The following is a 20114-nucleotide window of genomic DNA, read 5'->3' on the forward strand; positions in this document are numbered from 1 at the left end:
AAGGTTTTGATTGGTTACTCGAATATGAACGCACCAATGGATAAGCGCTTAATAGCGACATCTTGGAAATGTTAAATGGCGAATGCTTTGTCCAGTGCTATGCCATTTTAAAGGAATAGTTGCCTCGTGTTGTGAAATATATCAGAGCATTTTGTTTCTGGATATGATATATGATAACTGATCCATATATATTTGTAAACCAAGCCCAATGACAGTTGTTTAAACTCTTCAAAATCTGGCTCTGATCGGGCTAAGAAACGTTCTCGCCCGGCAACTTGGTAAAAAATACGCTTCGTCGCTCGTAGAAAAGGTACAGTTTCTTATGTTGAACATTTAAGATGGCACAGCAAGCTGTGGATTCGGTGAAAGCGTCAGTAAGTTGACGTATATTTGATATTGTGTCGCTGTATAACGCTTTTTCTCTAGTTTAATTTATGTTTATATTCCGGGTTACGACCTTTTGAATCTGATCACGTGTTTTCGTTCTTTAAATTTGATTGGATGCGGTTCACCCGCCCAAATCTGAAAGTGTTTACAAATCTAATTGTACAAGTGAACTATTTGACCGATCGAAGCTTCATTTCATTGCCAAAAGGTTTGAATTTAATATTGAAAAGCTCTCTTCACACATTCTGCATCAGAAAAGAACCATGGCAACATCAGGTCCTTTAAAGGTGATAATTTACCAATTGATTTCATGTTTTAGGGTTGAATTTTAAAGTTTGCATAACTTAAGGACATATCACTTTCTGAAATGGTTAGAAGTGGGTGGGGGTAATGTAAAACAATAATTCCTTATATTAACCTTCTATTTAAAGTTTGGAACAATGTGCACAATTAAAATAACATATACTTCAGTGATACATGAACCAGTTGTAATGAAATCTTTCAAAAAGAGTAAATAATCACATGTTTTCACCGGGTGATGGTCGTTTCGTCCCACTACCAGTGTGAGCCACTGATATTTGTGTAGGGAGGGATTGGTGGTTTCGTCCCACTGATAAGATATAGCCAGGATGGTGTGAATAATACCGTATAGGTGTGAATCATAATGGGGTGTATATTGATGTAGCAAATTAAAATAGTGTTAACATTTATAATAATATTTTCTTGTTTATTTTACCGTTTTTGTGTACAGGGATTTCAATAGACGCAGAATCCTGCGTTTTGACGCGAGCAAATTAAAACCGACTCATTTTTGACGCAACCCTTTTTTCTGCTGTGCGTCATTTTGGCGCGTCGAAAATTTGACACGTGCGTCAGTCAGTTAACATCTCGAGTTCCATGGTAATAATTCCCGCAGTGCTCCTTATTGAAATTAATGTTTCAGTATTTGAAACTCGGTCTATAATCGAGGGAACACCCCGGGCGTTGTTTATCTTATCTCATCTCTTCCAATCCATGCTCCTATTTGAAATTGTTATATTATACTGAGGCCATATCAACAGAGTCAGGGAGTGGCTCTGCAGTCTCGGAGCTCAACATGGCATCTTCACAGCATCGTGACTAAAAGTTCTAGTGGAACAAAATCAGTGCTCCAGCCAGGCCTAAATCGAAGGGCGCCGTGCCCTGCCCTCCCAAACCTCCGCCCTGCCCCCCCCCCCCCGAACCTCCGACCTGCCCCCCCCCCCCCCCCCCCCCCCCCAAAAAAAAAAAATTTTTTTTTTTTTTTACATATGATAATTCATAAATCTCTTATTACATTGTTATGAGTTTAATCCTCATTGTAGACATTATATTTGAATGGTTTAATAATATTGGGAATAATACAATTATTTGTAACATATTAATAAACATGCAATAGGAAGCATCCCAGAAACACCAGCGCGCTCGAACGTGCCCTTTTCACAAAATACTGCGCGTCGAAAGTGCCCTTTTCTCAAAAAACTGCGCGTCGAAAGTGCCCTTTTCACAAAAAAGCCCCCCTGCCCTTTTCAAATCCTAGCTGGAGCACTGAAAATGCATCGGCATCTGGGCAAGGCACTGTTGCTTGAACAGAAGATCCATTTTTTAACATTTAGCGTATGTTTAACTGTTGATTGTTTTACGATAAGACTTGCTGTTATGATGCATGACGTTGTTATGACCTTCACCTTCTGGCCGTTCTTTATCGTCTGGGTGTTTTTTCCCCGATGTTTTATTGAGCGTCTAATCGATTAAGGTTACATAGCACCAATTCCATTAGAACGAAATAAGCGTAGATAGTGTAGATAGTTCAGTGGGCGAAAAACCGTCAATTTACAACTATAAATCAGCGATTTTGTTATTTTGTTTCCATTTTCTGAGGGGGAAAAAATCAGTTTTTTTGGGAAAAAATATATACTTTTCAGGTGGGGGACTGCAGCCAAAATTCGGTGGCAGATTTGATAGATTGAGGGATCTGATATAGAATGCTAATATGAGGAATTATTATTTGACATTACTCCACCCACTTATGACCATTTTAGAAAGTGATATGTCCTCAACCTAAGGCTTTTAGTTTTAAGAGACTGACATTAGAATATTTTTTAAGCAAAAAACGTACACTTCTCGAGTCTGAAACTCATAAAATTGTGCTTCATAATATTCTAGTGAGCATACAGTATTTAACCAACAATCGGGGGTTTATCGGACAGTACACAAATTTGAATATTTACTTAAAGGTGACCATTCAAAACATCCTGGGATATGTGTTTGTACATTCACAAAACGTTTTCATTGAATTACGTTACAATTTTGCTGAAATAATTTGCATTCAAAGTAAATATGAAAATTCAATATTTTAAGGCTTAAAAGCTGATCATTTTTTTGTCAATTTCATACTGATTCAATATTTATAATATGTATTATAGCTATAATGTATGAATTTATAAGTTAGGTAACACTTCTAATAAATTGAACGTGTATTGTATGCACTTATAGCAATTTTTTTCCCTTCTTTATAAAGTACCGGAAAACGTCATTTTCCAAATCATGAAAAATCTATATATTTCCCAATTGCTATAAAAAAAAATCCCAATTGAAGGTTTGTAAAAATTGAAAAAAAATTCAAATAAATGCACCATTTAGTGTGTTTCCCTATGCAGCTTCTGGTACCGATACTTTTCCCAATTCAATGGGCAAAAAAATGCTGACTTAAATAAAAAATAAATATTAATATTGCATGGCTTTTTGTTATCAAAAGTTTGGAAGTACTTTATTTCTTTTATTTAGGCGCTTTTTAACAAAATGAATGGGGCTGATGAACAAGGGGGCACCAAACCTAAAAGTAAGGGAGCCAGTAATGGTGCAGAAAACATGGATGAGTTCTATGTACCGGGTCAAGAAGCAGGTGATGGAGGGGGAACCAAACCAACCATGAAGCGTATGTCCATTGAGAGGATTTATCAGAAGAAATCCCAGCTGGAGCACATTCTGCTACGACCTGATACGTACATTGGATCAGTGGAGTCTGTCACTCAGGTAGGTTCACAATCAGGCATATGGACTTTGTTACACATCTGTAGCAGATGAAAGTAAAAAAAGGAAGCAGCAATTTTTTTTTGTTGCTTAAATTAACCACTGAAAATGGGCTCCTTCCCATAATAAAAGATTTTTCTGTTCTAAATTTTCCTTAAGATGGCTACAAATTGACCATAAATCTATAATAATGCCTAACTGCCATAATTCTATCAACAGTCCAATAAAAGATCATGAATTGCATGGCTGAAAATTATGTCGCCTTTATTTGATAACACTGAGTAATATTGTGAATTTTCACCTGAGCAAATGTTACACTTTCTTGTGATTGTATTCCTGTAAAGCTTATTCCATTAACTGAAAGTACTGGTAGGCAAAAGCCGCCAAACGTGATGTGTAAGTCAGAAATGAATGTCTAAAGTTGTAAAGAAATAATTCTTTGTCACCTTTTCACACTCATATTGTATGTCTTCTGTACAATTGTTATTACGGAAAATGTGAGAAGAAAAATATGTATAAACGTGTACACGTCTTACCGTTTATTTGCTCGAATGTTTCATAATAAAGCATGATTAAATCAAATCAGTAATTTCGCATTTCCATGTTTTCCCACAGCCAATGTGGGTGCTGAATGAAGACCATAGTCAGATGATTCTGAGAGACATAACATTTGTGCCTGGACTCTACAAAATCTTTGATGAAATTCTTGGTAAGCACACAAACCTTTTTATTAAGATGTTTTCATACAATAAGTCATAGTCACTAGAATCCTCAATCAGTAATGGTTTCATAAGGTTGGGGAAGTTTGTTCATGTGATTATTATATGAGGTTTGTTTATTTCAATATTTTGCTTTAAGAAATTTGGATTGTTTTTTCAAATGTCTGTCATTTTTTGACACAATGCCAAACAGTAAGCTGTTTGATTTGCTTCTTACATACAAAATGTTAATTTGGCCAGTTTAAACTTATTAACATTGATATAAGTAGGTTGTTACATGCGGAAAAGAAGGAAATCAGAAAATTGTGGCTATTACAATTGACTACTTACAGGCTACTTTGAAAAATTACTTGCCACCCAGAGTTATGGTCAGTAGTTGTCCGCTAAAGTATTTGAAGCTCAATCCTGCTTTGGACCTCTTAAAAAGTTCTTTTGACAGTTTTAAGTCTCTATAACGCTCAAAATCAACGAAATTTTCAAAAGTAAAATTTAAACCTAAACAATCAGTGTTCCTTAAAGCAATTGCCACAATTTCATCGCTAGATGTGGTATGATTACATAGATTTTTGTAGATACAAAATGCTCATGTTTATTTATTTGTGACCACAATAAATTCCATGCTAATTTCCTGCGAATATATCTATTCATACGACACACGAACACTAAAATGGTACCATGTGAAAACCATAATAAAAACAAGCATTTTGTATCCACAAACGTCTGTTTTACCAGACCACATCTGGTGTTGAAATTTTGGCAATTGCCATAAGGCCATCTTTAAAAAATTGTTTGTTTGGCATAACCAGACCCAGGTAAATTTGGGTGGGTAGGTAGGTAGGGATTTAATTTTATTTTTGTATTTTTTTGTATGACATTGAACTCCGACATATACCAAACTGAAAGGTAATTATCAAATAAAGCTCCAAATCTTCTGCCTCATGAAAGGAAATTGGTAAAGATTTTTCTGCACCTTCCGTATCACCGCACGTATATTTGTAATTCTATTTTTTCTATAAAGAACTTCGAAAATATAATATAATCAAGGAAAAATACTTTATCCGAAAACGACAGTCCGAAGAATTGTACGCATTTTGCACACATAATAAAATTTGCATATCGTTTGACTTAAGAAAATGAAAACAAGTAACCTAGCAAACACCTAATTAATATACTATTTGGTTGACATATTACTTTACTATAGCATAGTTTGTGAGTAAAAACAACAAAGTAATTACAACATAATGATTTCAATCAAGAACAGAAAGCTGCAACATCTTCGACATTTAACTAATTATTTAATTATCATCCTTTAATTTAGATCGATAGTCGGAAGAAACTTGTAAAGTGATCAGCTTAAAAATAATTTATTGAGTGTTACGCTTCTTTTCATTTGCTTATTTTTTATACGACTATTGCCATCGGCCGTTATATTGTAGGCAGACGACAATATCAATTGTGTTTCCATTATCTGCAATATTACCCGATAGCAAACCCAATGTTGATTGGCCAGCTACCATATGCGCTTCAAATTGTTCATGGAAACAAAGAGAAAAATAGTTTAAAAAAAAACACTCCGGATTAAAATGGCGGATGTTTTTAATGAAATTTAACGAGATTTAAGCATATTCGCAAATTATATTTTTCTTGAGCCAATTAAATTCGCTATACTTTCGCAAATGGCGAACGACAGCGTGAGCCCTGTAATAGTGAGCATTTATTCCAATAATAACATGTTCGTAATGCTCGCGCTGTCGTTCGCCATTTGAGTCATTTGTTAAACTATTGAGAATTTGGCTCAAGAAAAATCTAAATTGCGAACATGCGCAAACCTAGTAAAATTTTGTTGAAAACATCCGCCATTTTAATCCAGACTGGTTTTCTATATTTGTCTCTTTGTTTCAATGAAAGTGTTCGCAATTCGAACAGTTAAGGAAACCCGGTCTGTACCCGATTAGACATTGCTTGACCTTATTGTTAATGAAGTGCACATGGTAGCTGGCCAATCAGCATTGAGCTCGCTAACACATGACATGACGTTGTCGAATGAAACGTGAGAACACATTAATCGCATATGCATATGTCAAATAAATAGGCGACTCAAATAAATACCGGTACGCGTTTTGTTCATTGCTATTCTGTAGCGGATCCGTGGTCTAGTGGTAACACACTGGCTTCACAATCCAGAGATCGCTGGTTCGATCCCCCGCTGCACCTTACCTACTAACTCGTCTTTCGCATAAGATGTTAAACCGATGTGCAATGTACTAGGTGCTATACACCGGGCACTAAAAGACCCAGGGTCACCTCTGGAACGGGGTGTCTCCTGTATCTTGCACTATCCCCCGTAACCAACTAACACGTCTTTCTGGGGGCGATGGCCATATGGGAGACAATCCCGGTGCACTCGATAAAAAACAACAACACACAACAATGTTCATTGCTATTCTAGATATCATTGAAAGAGCATTTAATTAAATGACGCAAATAACCGGAAAGGATAAAAAGTGGAAAGGAAATATTTAGCGGAAAGAAGTTTCGGCGAGCAAAAAAAAATTTTTGGGAAAGTATAAAAAAAAAATCAGTCGGGCCGATTTTAGTGGGTCGGTCAGGTTATGCCAAACAAAAGAATTTTTAAGGATGGCCCAAGGAACAATGATTTTTAATTGTTTAGCTTTATTTTACAAAATATTGTACGAAATTTTTGTTGATTTTGAGTAGTAATGTTACTTTAAATGATGTATACAAAAGCATTTTATGGTCATTTTGGTCCTGTTTAATTATATCTATTGAAATCCCTTATCATCCTAAAAAAATTACTAAGATGTTGTGATTTGCATATTAAATGATTTACTAAAAATTGTATTTACAAAACAATGATGTAGGTCTTCATTTATATTTCAGTAAATGCGGCCGACAATAAACAGAGAGATCCGAAAATGAACTGTATAAAAGTGGACATTGATGCGTAAGGACAATGTCTTTATGATGTGTAAAGGAATGGCTTGTTTTCTATAAAACAGCACTGTACCCTTTTTGTTTTGTGGATTTTTTTGTTGTGAATTCCTAGGATAACCTTGGATGTAAAGTCTCTGAGTGGATTCATGTTGATTCGTTCAAGCCCTAGTTTGCTTGATTGTCACTTCAAGCCTGGATTGTTCTTGTATTGAAGACAAACGAGAAAGGCTACATAAATGCTAACACATAAATTCCAAGAGTTTCAGTAAAAAATTGCGCTGCTAAAAAATTGTGTTTTTTTCCAATGTAATATCTCAGTGTAAGCTTGATTTTTTTCGGAATTAATGATATAAATTTATTTTCTCCCAATAGTGAAAAAAAACAGTCACTATGCATGTGTTATAAATATTAAACATATACATGTAATATCATAGTGCACCAATTTATAAGGGAATGAGTGAAAAACGCATAACGCACATACACTGATACACATGTATTCTTCAACCAATGCTGATAAAAACATATGTGAAAACAATCTGGCATTCTGGGTACAAACACAAAATTATAGAATAACTTCTTTTACTGATTATGTACTCCGCTTATTGAGGCAAGATTGATAGTAACATTAGTCACAAACTGGTTAACAAGTAAGAAAATTTTCTCTAGAATATGGTCTCTTAAGTATTCACAACCACAGTGCCCGAGCAAGATTGTTACTTTTTAAACATATTTATTTTCAACACAGTTATTTTATTTTTACCCCTCAATCAGCTTACATACAACAGCAATCCTCTCCATCGTCTGATTTTTTCTTGGAATAGTTTTAAGTTTAAGGCCCTTTGTTAAATCCCAAAAACGAAAAATGAGCACATTCTTAATTGGCATTTATAGCAACGCATTTGCTCTTTCAATTTCTTATGGGAAAGTGAAATGTCTGTAATGCAATGTCCCATTTTTATACGCCCGTTTTAAAAAACGGGACGTATTATAGTTCCATCATGGCGGCTAGCGGCGTCCACAGCAGTTTCCGCTCGCTAATTCAAATAGTTTTTATAGATCTTCACCAAACTTGGTCAGAAGTTTTATCTAGACAATATCTAGGTCAAGTTTGAATATGGGTTATGCCGGGTCAAAAACTAGGTCACAGGGTCACTTAGTGCATTTCAAGCATTTAGCATGGTTTCCGCTCTCTAATTGAAGTAGTTTTTATCTGATCTTCACCAAACTTGGTCAGAAGTTGTATCTGGACAATATCTAGGTCGAGTTCGAATATGGGTCATGCCGGGTCAAAAACTAGGTCACGGGGTCACTTAGTGCATTTCAAGGATTTAGCTTGGTGTCCGCTCTGTAATAGAAGTAGTTTTCATCCGATAATCACCATACTTGGTCAGAAGTTGTATCTAGACAATATATAGGTCAAGTTTGATTATGGGTCATGCAGGGTCAAAAACTAAGTCACAGGGTCACTTAGTGCATTTCAAGCATTTAGCATGGTGTCCTCTCTCTAATTGAAGTAGTTTTCATCTGATCCAAATTTGGTCAGAAGATGTGTCTAGATGATATGTAGGTCAAGTTCAAATATGGGTCATGGTAAAGTTATCAAGTTGTCCAAAAACCTTCAAACGGGCGTATCTTGTGACAGTTTGGCACTCTTGTTTGTAGTGAGAACAACAAGATCCGTGTCTGGAACAATGGCAAGGGTATCCCTGTAGTAGAGCACAAGGAACATCAGATGTTTGTACCGACCATGATCTTCGGTCACTTGCTCACTTCAAGCAACTATAACGACGACGAGAAGAAAGTTACTGGTATGTTAAATTGTTGTAGGATGGCTGACAATCAGTAACAGTAACAAGTAAGTTTGAAATGGGTGCGGAAATAACAGTTTGCATCGGCTCTGCAACAAACAGTATTTTAAATGAGTTAAAGCTATGTCTTTTTGAACAAGGTTTTCCAGAAAGCGAATATATGGGGTTTATCTTGAATTTAAAAGCAATGAATTTTTTTATGCTCCTCCAAAATTTATTTTGGGGGGAGCATATAGTCGCCGCCTCGTCTGTCCGTCTGTGCACAATTTTTATCCGGGCTATTTCTCAGCATCTAATGACCAGAATTCAATGAAACTATGGGAAGCTTCACTACCAAGAAAAGATGTGCATATTATCAGCGGGTTCTGGTCGGATGATTTTTCACAGAGTTATGGCCCTTTGAAATTTTCCATTAACTGTACATATAGTGCAATTCTTGTCCGGGCTATTTCTCAGCAACTAATGACAGGAATTCAATGAAACTTTATGGGAAGCTTCACTACCAAGAGGAGATGTGCATATTATCAGCGGGTTCTGGTCGGATGATTTTTCACAGAGTGAAATTTTCTATAAAAAATTCTGGTCCCGCCAACTACTGTGCCCTCAAGACGATTCCTTTTATCTGAATATAAAGTGCAATATTGTGAAAAAAACCTTTGGGGAACATCACCCGTCTCTGACGGTTTCTTGTTTAAATCAAGGCTTAACTTTTAAAAGTGATTGCAAGTAGATAATATTGGAGGTAAAGGCATTGTTTGAGATGTGGAACCTTGCATGGTGTCAGGAATGTGTTCTAGGCATGGCATATGTTTAAATTTAAAAACATGTTTGGTAGAAAAAATAATTTTACCTTTTTCCGTAGGTGGTCGAAACGGTTATGGTGCCAAGCTTTGCAACATCTTCAGTAACAAGTTTATAGTGGAGACATCCAACAATGACTTCAAGAAGTCTTTTAGACAGGTAAACTATGATCACTGGATTAACCACAGCATTAATGAAAACATTCCCATGTATTTATGGGATGTGATTAGTTTTTGTGTATCAGGGGTGTCAAAGTTGAGGATTATTCCTGAATTCAGGATTTTGGCCCTCAAAAACTGCTTTTGATGTTGATATAAATTAGAGGATTTTTGTTGTGGTATTTAAAGATTTTTGTCACAAAATGTCATTTTTAACATAAATTATTTAATTTGACATATTGTTAACACAGTTAACATAATTAAATGAATAATTAACCCTCTTTTGGCACTGGCCCCCCACATGCTAGGCTTATTTTCAGGATTTTAGATTTTGGCCAATTGACACCCCTGTGTATATATCAACAAATTGAGTGTTAATAAATGCTGTGAAATGTGCTTGTTTTATGTAGCACAATACTGAAAAGGGTCTAAAATCTCTTGATCAAAATTTCAGAAGCCAGGAAGTCTATGCCTTTTGTTTACAAATGTCAATAAAAGCCCTGTTTTAGTTTTGCTTAAACTATTTCATATCCATCTTAGACCTGGACAGACAACATGGGTAAAACCAAGCCCCCAACGCTGACCGAAGCAAAAGAGGATGATTTCACAGCCATAACGTTCTATCCAGATCTCACCAAATTCAAGATGGCTGCTCTAGATAAGGACCATGTTGATCTGTTCACAAGAAGAGCCTTTGACATTGCAGCCTCTTCAAAAGACGTTAAAGTAATACTGAATGGGAAAAGAGTACCCGTAAGTTTCATTATGTTTCTTGAGAAGTATGAGATAAAAGAATGTAAGTGAACAATGATTTGGAAAGAAAAACGTATAATTTGCAAAATCAACCATTTAGATTGCATTTTATATTTCTCTGAAATATAGAAATTGGCGATTCTTGGAAAGCACATAAGTAACCTTAATATTTTTCTGAATGTTTCAGTATTCATGTGCATAACATCAACTATGACTAATAGTGTGTGCTTGAATATACCACACAGTGTATTATTAATTATGCCCCCCTTCAAAGAAGAGGGGGTATATTGCTTTGCACATGTCGGTCGGTCTGTCGGTCCATCCACCAGGTGGTTTCCGGATGATAACTCAAGAACGCTTGGGCCTAGGATCATGAAACTTCATAGGTACATTGATCTAACTCGCAGATGACCCTATTGATTTTTAGGTCAAAGGTCAAGGTCACGGTGACCCGAAATAGTAAAATGTTTTCTGGATGATAACTCAAGAACGCTTAGGCCTAGGATCATGAAACTTGATAGGTAGATTGATCATGACTCTCAGATGACCCCCATTGATTTTCAGGTCACTAAATAAAAGGTCAAGGTCACAGTGACCTGAAATAGTAAAATGGTTTCCGGATGATAACTCAAGAACGCTTAGGCCTAGGATCATGAAACTTGATAGGTAGATTGATCATGACTCGCAGATGACCCCTATTGATTTTCAGGTCACTAGGTCAAAGGTCAAGGTCACAGTGAACTGAAATAGTAAAATGGTTTCCGGGTGATAACTCAAGAACGCTTATGCCTAGGATCATGAAACTTCGTAGGTAGATTGATAATGGCTGGCAGATGACCCCTATTGATTTTCAGGTCACTAGGTCAAAGGTCAAGGTCATGGTGACCCGAAATAGTAAAATGGTTTCCGGATGATAACTCAAGAACGCTTATGCCTAGGATCATGAAACTTGATAGGTAGATTGATCATGACTCGCAGTTGACCCCTATTGATTTTCAGGTCACTATCAAAGGTCAAGGTGACCTCAAATAGTAAAATGGTTTCCTGATGATAACTCAAGAACGCTAATGGCTACGATAATAAAACTTCATAGGTACATTGATCATGAATTGCAGATGACCCCTATCGATTTTGAGGTCACTAGGTCAAAGGTCAAGTTCACGGTGACCCGAAATAGTAAAATGGTTTGCGGATGATAACTGAAGAACGCTTATTCCTAGGATCATGAAACTTGATAGGTAGATTGATCATGACTCGCAGATGACCCCTATTGATTTTCAGGTCACTAGGTCAAAGGTCAAGGTCAGGGTGACCCGAAATAGTAAAATGGTTTCCGGATCAGGGGTTCCACTGGCCCCAAAAAAGTTGTCGCCACTTTTTCGCGGCGTGAATACTGTCGGTTATTCCACCTTATTAATAAGAACAATCATTTTAAGAAACCTTACTACATTAATGTCATTGACTATATTATCACTTTAAAAAGTATGTTATTTCATAAAAAAAAATAAGTACCTTCATAAGTCATACCTTCATAAGTCTTAATAAGCTTTATTTGTATATAAATAACATTTTTTTAACTTGATAAACAACACAGATAACCAAAATAATATAATAATGTTAACATCAATGTATTTAACAGTATGCTGCATAAATGTTTCGAAATTAATTATTTAAACATAAAATCATACCAATGTTCATCATTTGAAAGGGAATCAGAAAATAAAGCATCTCACTTCAAATTGTTTAACAGTTATATTTGGTCATTTGGACATGATATACATCAGCTTCTGTTGTTAACAAGTTTTCTGTTAGTGGTGGATGATTTCCAGGTTCAATTAAATGACGGTTGTTCACGCCCTTTTCCTGACAGAAAGGCCCAGATAATTGCCACAATCCATTCTAGTTGCCTGAAATAACATAAAACATATTTTTACAAACTATCAACATCAAACCAACACATAAATGTCCCTATCTTTAAATGTCCGAATTTAACATATCCGAAATATAGTACATCGAGTGAATGTTTTATATTTAATTCAGAAATTGTTGTTATCTTAACCAATTTATATCCTTCCCAGAACATTACAATAATGAATCTATTAAACAGAAATGCTCACAAATACCTGTTGAAACAAGTTTTTATTTGTTGATGTGGAGAAATTAAATGCTTTTGCCAGCCCCATGGTTTTGATTTTAACAAAGAAATAGCGGCCCTAATAATCATTATAATTATTGATCGTCGTGACAGTTTGTCCCCGTGTTACTTAACTTATTGCTCAATATCATAAAGGAGCCGATAATCCGATAATAACCCCCATAAAACTTGACAATAGCAGTAAAAACACCGTTTGTAACACTTACACGCTTCGGTGATTTCTAATGCACTCTGCACTGTAGGTCGCTTACATCGTCGTAAATCAATATTTACAACTGACAGACGCTGGCCGCTAATGCTCGGTCGCGTGCTTTTGACTCGCAGTACATTTTCGGATAGGATTTTACCGATTTTTTGAAATTCGCCACTTTTAAAAAATCGGAGCCACATTTAAAAATTTAGCGCCATTTGGCGCCAATGGCGATCGACAGCGGAACCCCTGCGGATGATAACTCAAGAACGCTTATGGCTAGGATCATGAAACTATAGGTACCAGGGATCATATTTTCCTGCAACATCAATCGGTCTGGATATAAATGGGGAAAAAGTATCCGAAAATTCATGTCCGAAATCATGACAAATTACGTCAAAATATAAACCATTGATTTTGCCATTCATGAAGGTGGTATAATAAATGTACAAGTAAAATTCCCTTAGGCATTTTTTTAAACAGAACATTCGAGTTTTCTCAACTGGTTTTATCATTTGCTTTTTCATTGTTGTTTCGTGTGCTGTTTTATCAGACTTTTTTTCATCGTTGTCAATTTTATTAATCCGTGTAAGTCTATACAGATGTTTTAAATCGTTGTCGACTCGATAATAGCTTACAAACATGCACTGAACCAAACAAATGTCTGTGCATAGGTTGGCTACTGACAATAATAAACCAAATAATTGAGAAAATATTCGTGTACGTTCTAGTTTGTTGTCAAATAACAAACAGCCGATAGTTTTGATGCGTGGGGATATAATCACGAGAGCGAAGCATTTGAAACCACGCATCTAATTTTCCGCTTGTGAGTTATTCAACAACAAACTATAAAGTTTACGAATTATTACGATTCTAACACGGTTTTACTAAAGATTTATACAATTTATATTATTTCTCTTGTGTACTATTTTATGTGAAGTTCCGCCCATAAAAATAACTTTCGGCTGTTCTGTCGATCAGATCCGCGACTTTCATTCATAATTATATTACTGGATTATTACGCTGGTGGAAAATGTATCGGCATGTTTTGTTTAGTTACAGCGCGTGCTTTCAGACGCGTCTTTTCGGATGCGACTTTAATCCGCTGTTCACAAGTTTTTGATTCTTGGTCTGACATGCAATAAACCGGTCATGATCGGTTAAGAGACTGCAGCGAATGGTTTATCCATGGACTCTCGATGAGGTCAATATACGCTCCATGGTTTATCACACCTAATCGAGATAAGAATGTCATTAGGGTGTGTTAGCATGTACACTGTGTAATCGATTTCATGACATGGGAATTTTAGCAAACTAAATCGGACCGACTGTTTGGGATTTTCAATCGGTCTTTCATGACCCCAATTGGTCTAGGACCGACAAAACCGAAAAAAATATGATCCCTGATAGGTACATTGATCATGACTGGCAGATGACCCCTATTGATTTTCAGATCACTAGGTCAAAGGTCAAGGTCACAGTGACAAAAAACATTCAAACAATAGCTGTCACTACAACGGAGAGCCCATATGGGGGGCATGCATGTTTTACAAACAGCCCTTGTTTCCAAAGGATATGTTTGCAACTAATTTAAAATAGTTTCATTGTGTTTTACTTTGTTATACTGAAAGATATGTCAAGACTGCAGTAGTGCTTTTAGGTTTATATTAGCGTTACCGATCGCCGAAAATCGCCATTGGCGATTATAATTCCTGGCTGGAGATTAAAAATAAGATTTTCATATAATTGGCGATTGAAAAAAATAGACCCTCTGCTTTACAAATGCACACTCTAATTGCCTGTTTTCAGGCCGTATAAATCGGTATTCGTATAAATCGCCAGAAACATGGCTAAGATTACACAGATAACACCCTTACCGGAAAGGCCCCAGGGAATAATGACGACCGCCTAGGTATATAATCCACATGGCTAATGTCTTTATTGGTCACGCTTTACACTGCGACCAGACTTTTCGAACATTTGGGTAAATTGGCGATTTACGTGATAACTGAATCAGTGAAGCGTGCCGTGTAATGACCTATGCTATAGATGTTACGATTTAAACGTTATTGAATCGACCAGTACGGAATTGTTATTTAATCAGATGGGCGGAGTTATGGCATTGACATAGCCACTATAAACTAATTTCCCAACAAACAAAGATTTTTATTGGCTAAAAATGTAGATAAGAGTAACTTCCCTTTACGGTCGCTTTGGACTTGAAAGACCGATTTAGAAAGTGAGTTGCAGATTCCGGGAAATATGGATGCTACGAACGAAAATGGAAAGTCGAAGTCACAGAAATTAACACAATTCTTTAGAAAAGAAAGCGGACAGAATAATGTAAACTCAGGAAATTACCAAATGTTAGGTTCGCGATCGGAGGATGTCTAAAATAGTGCAGACGTGAATGCAGAATAGGAAGCGTCTACCTGTAGTCTCACGGTTTCGCTATGAGTCTCAAGGTTTTTGACATGTAATGACGGTCTAATGCTGACTAAGTAATTTCTCAAGCATTTATTCAAAACAGAAAAAATCGGCTGCAAAATGTCAGCAAGTGGCTCACCAGCGAAGAAAAATTTTCAAGCAAAAAATGGGCTAATTTCAGACAAAAATAGTCTTAATTTTGCTCGGGAAATAGCCCCAAAACGATTTGGCGACTAACTTTTTCCTTAGTGGCGCCAACCTAGTATTAGGTATGATGCTTAGCATGTTATAAACTGTTAGAGTTTGTAATTTGAACATAAACAAAGTGTTGAAATGTTGATTTTGTTGTGTTTAAAGCAAATTTTGTGTAGTTAAACATGTGACATGTTTTCAAAGTTAAGCAATATAAAATTCCCAATTGTTGCAAACTAGTCCCCCCACCCCACCCACACACTCACAAAAGAGCAGCAAACATGCCTCAAGCCTGTTTGTTTTCTGGTTATATATTCAGGTCAAGAATTTCAAAGAGTATGTGAACCTGTTCATCAAGGACAAGGTGGATGATATGGGGGCACCTATCAAGTTGGTACATGAGGTCGTCAATGACCGCTGGGAGGTCGCCGTTGCCATGAGCGACAAGGGCTTCCAGCAGGCCAGCTTCGTTAATAGCATTGCCACCAGCAAGGTGAGTGATATGCAGAGAGTTCAGGCCTTTTTCTGGCATATCTATGGGCGAGTTAAACCAACGCATCTGAAAGCAAAATATAAAATAAGATTCCAAATTTGAAAACAATCAAAATTATTATTTATTTTTTTTAAGAAGTGCCTTATAATAATAATATCTCAATTTTATTATAATACATGTAACAAAGTATAAAACATTTATTTATTTGATTATGTTCTTATAACTTTAATAATTATATAATGAAGAGATATATTAAATTAGATTTCCTCAAATCAGTGGACTCTTTAATCAAAATAATTACCAAATTACCAATCACAAAATTGTATTTTCTCCCAAAATGGTAGACTCAGAAAAAGACCTGGGGATTGACATTTAAAGATATGCAGTCATGTATTACTGTTAAAACACAATAATTAGTAGGGATTTACTTTTCTTGGCTTTTGTGGATTGATTGATCACGAATTTAACGCAAACACATTGTAAAGTGACTGAACCAAATTCCTCATGTTTTCCTGAAAATCAGAAATTTACAAAATTTCCTTTCCACAAAAAGTCATTATTTGAAATTGTATGACAACAAATAGACACCATTTTACCATATTGTTACAATCTTCTTGTTTAAACACCTGTTGTGTTACCTTTGCAGGGAGGTAGACACATTGACCATGTAGCCGATCAGCTTGTGAAGAAGTTACTGGAAACTGTGAATAAGAAAAACAAGGGGGGCGTGGCAATCAAGCCTTTCCAGGTGGGTATAGTTAGAGGTTGCCAGTGTGTTGAATGTCAAACACCAGAAAATATACAATGTTATGCATTGTTGGTATGTTCGGATCTTATTTTCCTTAATTTGTTGAAAAGGGCCTAGCCTTCCATTTTGCGGAAATAATGCTTCTACAAACGTGACAAACGGAAGAAGTTTGCAGTGTGTTACTTGAAATATTAAGGAAAATTTGAAACTCTACTGCTTGGTTTTAAAGAAAAAATTTAGGGAGGGGGGGGGTGCAATGGCTTGTATAAGTTAAAGGTGTCTGCTAAAAAGGACAAGACCTGCAAATATGTATCTTGAGAATATTAGCATGCCTGGCCTAGATCGTGCCATTACTGGTTTGCTGTATATTCCTAGGTCCGATGTCAGTCTGAAATCTCAGGATATGTTTGAGTTATCAGGCCTGATCTGAGTTGTGTAAGCTTAATAACATAGAGAGGTATTTCAAGTTCAGCAGAATCCTGCCCTTTGATGAAAACATTGTTGAATTTACTCACTTAACCCTTTCAGTGCGGGAACCGAATTTTAAAGGCCTTTGCAAACAAACTGTTTGCTATTCTGATAGTATTCTTTGAAAAAAAATCGAAGAAAATGCTTATTTTAGAAATTCAGCAGACGACATGTTAGCAGACGACAAATTTCTCAGCATGCAAAGGGTTAACTCTAGCACATTATCTTCTTTATATCATTTTGAAGCAAATGTTAGCAATGTGAAAAGAAAACAAACATATTGTCCACATCTTGATGTTTGAACTGTGGAATTCCTCTACAGGTGAAGAACCATCTCTGGCTGTTTGTGAACTGCTTGATTGAGAATCCCACATTCGACTCCCAGACCAAAGAGAACATGACGCTTCAAGCTAAGGCCTTTGGATCCAAGTGTTCCCTCACTGACAAATTCATTGCACAGGTGGGTCATGTTGTTTTTTGCTTATTCAGTATAAAGCCATATTGATGCTGCTGTTTGCTGACCTCAGGTGTTCAATATTCAATAAATATTGAAAATATTATTTTTTAATGCTAAAATATAACAATTGTGTCGATTAGGCGTATATTTTGTTGATATAATTTTTTGTTTGTTTACCAAACTCTTTCCCTAAATGGCTTACAAAATCTCTGGAAGGGGAAACTAGCTGTATTGTTATGCCTTTTTACCCAGATTGGGCAATAGCATTGTGGCATCCCATTTGCCATTTTTCTTTATTAGAAAACTGTCTCCACCTGCAGGGTTCGCACAGACCTTTTAAAGTGCTTGAAAATCAAGGTTTATCTTGAAAAAAGCTTAAAAACGACCTGGAATGCTTAAAAGTGCTTATTTTCAACCATAGCCTTGAAAAGTGCTAAGAAAGTGCTTGAATTTGGCTGGAAAAGTGCTTGAAAATGAAATATCCATTAAAAATGTAAAAAACAGATTCATTATTTCCAAGCTTTCAGATAATTCACGTCATATCGATGCGATGATATTGAATGTCCTCCTATCTGACGAGATACCCATTGTTCGTGTATGGTCTTTCTGGTACGGGTTTTGACGGGAATTATAAACTCGCTACAACAACAACTTCAAGGTCAAACAAAAAAAAACGGCGCAAAATGCCTGCTAGTAAATGTTTGTTTAAAAAGACTTGGGTAAATCGGTACCTTTGGGTAGTAGAAGTGTGTAAGAAGACCCAGGCAAGATGCAAGCAATGCGAAACAAATATTGAAATTGCCAGCATGGGCCAATCGGCTCTCGAGAGCCATAAAAAAGCACAAGGCACAAGAGAAATTCTGGTACACAGGGTTCCCGCTGTCGATCGCCATTGGCGCCAATTGCGACAAAATAAAAAATCTGGCGACAAAATTTCGTAAATGGCGATTTTAAAAAAATCGTCATTTTTCTGCATTTATATTTTCTTAAAATGCCAAAAGACGCTGTGTTTACCAGCCGCTTTACGGCAGTCGTAATACTATAGATTTCCATGATGTAAGCGATACAGCTGTTTTCAATGGAGCGTGGAGCTGACTGCATACTACCGCAAAGTGCCATGTTATGGTGATAATTGCGATTATCTGGAGTGTTGTTGCAAGTTATCTTAATTGGTCGGCAGTTTTATTGCATCAGAGATAAGGCAATATTGAAATATGCCGACTTTGCGCTTAAATGTGAAGTGTTTGTCACAGTGTTCGAAGCAGATTCAAGACCATTAAATTTACAACAATGACAATCAAAAAGGTAAGAATCGATTGTTTTTAGAAAAATCGGGTGTAATTATAGAAAATAGTAAAACATTTTACATGTATTGGTTCTATTTAAACGGTGACATATTTCTGTTTCACTCGTCAAAATGGCAAGTTCAGAGTGTAAAACGACTTTTAAAAAGTGAACATTAGATTCTGCTAATTTTGAGACTCATTCAAAATGCAAACGTTCCCCTCCCTAACATTCACCAGCTAACAAACAAAAACCAAACAAAGACAGTTGTTTATCAGAATTTTATTTCCTTCAATATGATTTCCAACACACAATCTATGCTGTATGAACTCTTTATATCCTCATCACCACTCACTACCGAATGTACTGTTTTAAGAAAGGTAAACATAGTTAAGCACATTTATATTATTCATAAACTACACATTAATTGATTATTATTAGTTTAATATTAATATTATATCTCCCTTTTTGTATTTTCAGAATACCATAGAGCTTATGAAGCACCAATACTGCAGCAACATATTCAGGCTGCTAAGAAGGTGTCAATCAACAAGAGTTACAACTGATTGAATGTGCCTTTATTTAATGAACAATTTTAAATGTGTTGTTATTATAAATACTACTGTTATTAAATCAATTCCTTTAACATACTGTAAATGCTCATTTTTTTTGGTATTATAATAACATGATCTTCATTGCCCAAATGTTGCCCCAGTGTGGCGACAACTTTTTTAATTTGGCGAAAGTAAGTGGCGACAACTTTTGAAAGCCCAGAGGGAACCCTGGTACATTGTAAGTTTTAAGTTCAACGAATGCAAGTTTGCACATCTAATATGCACATACAAATAAACGTAAGTGTGTATAAAATAATTAAACACATTATTTAAACACAAGCGTTCGCTATTTTTGACGTTTTCAATGTTGTTAATTTTTATTTCAAAACGGGGCTGAACTTTGGGTACAAGTGGGAAGAGGCCCGTGTCATTATAAATTTGATAAAGCGGAGATTGTTCTGTGTCAGTATGAAAAGTATTTGGACAATATAGCTGTTATTGGATCTCAAAGATT

The 20114-nt window shown here is 36.0% G+C and overlaps 1 protein-coding gene across 6 annotated transcripts in view; it reads left to right on the forward strand.

The window, feature by feature from the left end:
- The first annotated feature begins 38 nt into the window (after positions 1–38).
- Positions 39–20114, forward strand: part of LOC127848299 (DNA topoisomerase 2-alpha-like) — a 70928-nt gene continuing 50852 nt past the window's right edge. For 3 of the 6 annotated variants that reach the window (XM_052380671.1, XM_052380676.1, XM_052380675.1), the window contains exons 1-10: positions 39–374; positions 3193–3441; positions 4054–4147; positions 7059–7122; positions 8775–8920; positions 9783–9880; positions 10420–10632; positions 15916–16089; positions 16736–16837; positions 17628–17765. In XM_052380671.1, the coding sequence (XP_052236631.1) occupies positions 339–374; positions 3193–3441; positions 4054–4147; positions 7059–7122; positions 8775–8920; positions 9783–9880; positions 10420–10632; positions 15916–16089; positions 16736–16837; positions 17628–17765 (1314 nt within the window). In that variant the 5' untranslated portion in view covers positions 39–338. Of the gene's footprint in view, positions 375–467; positions 675–3192; positions 3442–4053; positions 4148–7058; positions 7123–8774; positions 8921–9782; positions 9881–10419; positions 10633–15915; positions 16090–16735; positions 16838–17627; positions 17766–20114 lie in introns of those variants that run through there. The other 3 variants (XM_052380673.1, XM_052380674.1, XM_052380672.1) reach the window with 3 other exon arrangements.

The sequence above is a fragment of the Dreissena polymorpha genome, chromosome 10 (genome assembly GCF_020536995.1).
Source record: "Dreissena polymorpha isolate Duluth1 chromosome 10, UMN_Dpol_1.0, whole genome shotgun sequence".
In the NCBI taxonomy this organism is placed as follows: domain Eukaryota; kingdom Metazoa; phylum Mollusca; class Bivalvia; order Myida; family Dreissenidae; genus Dreissena; species Dreissena polymorpha.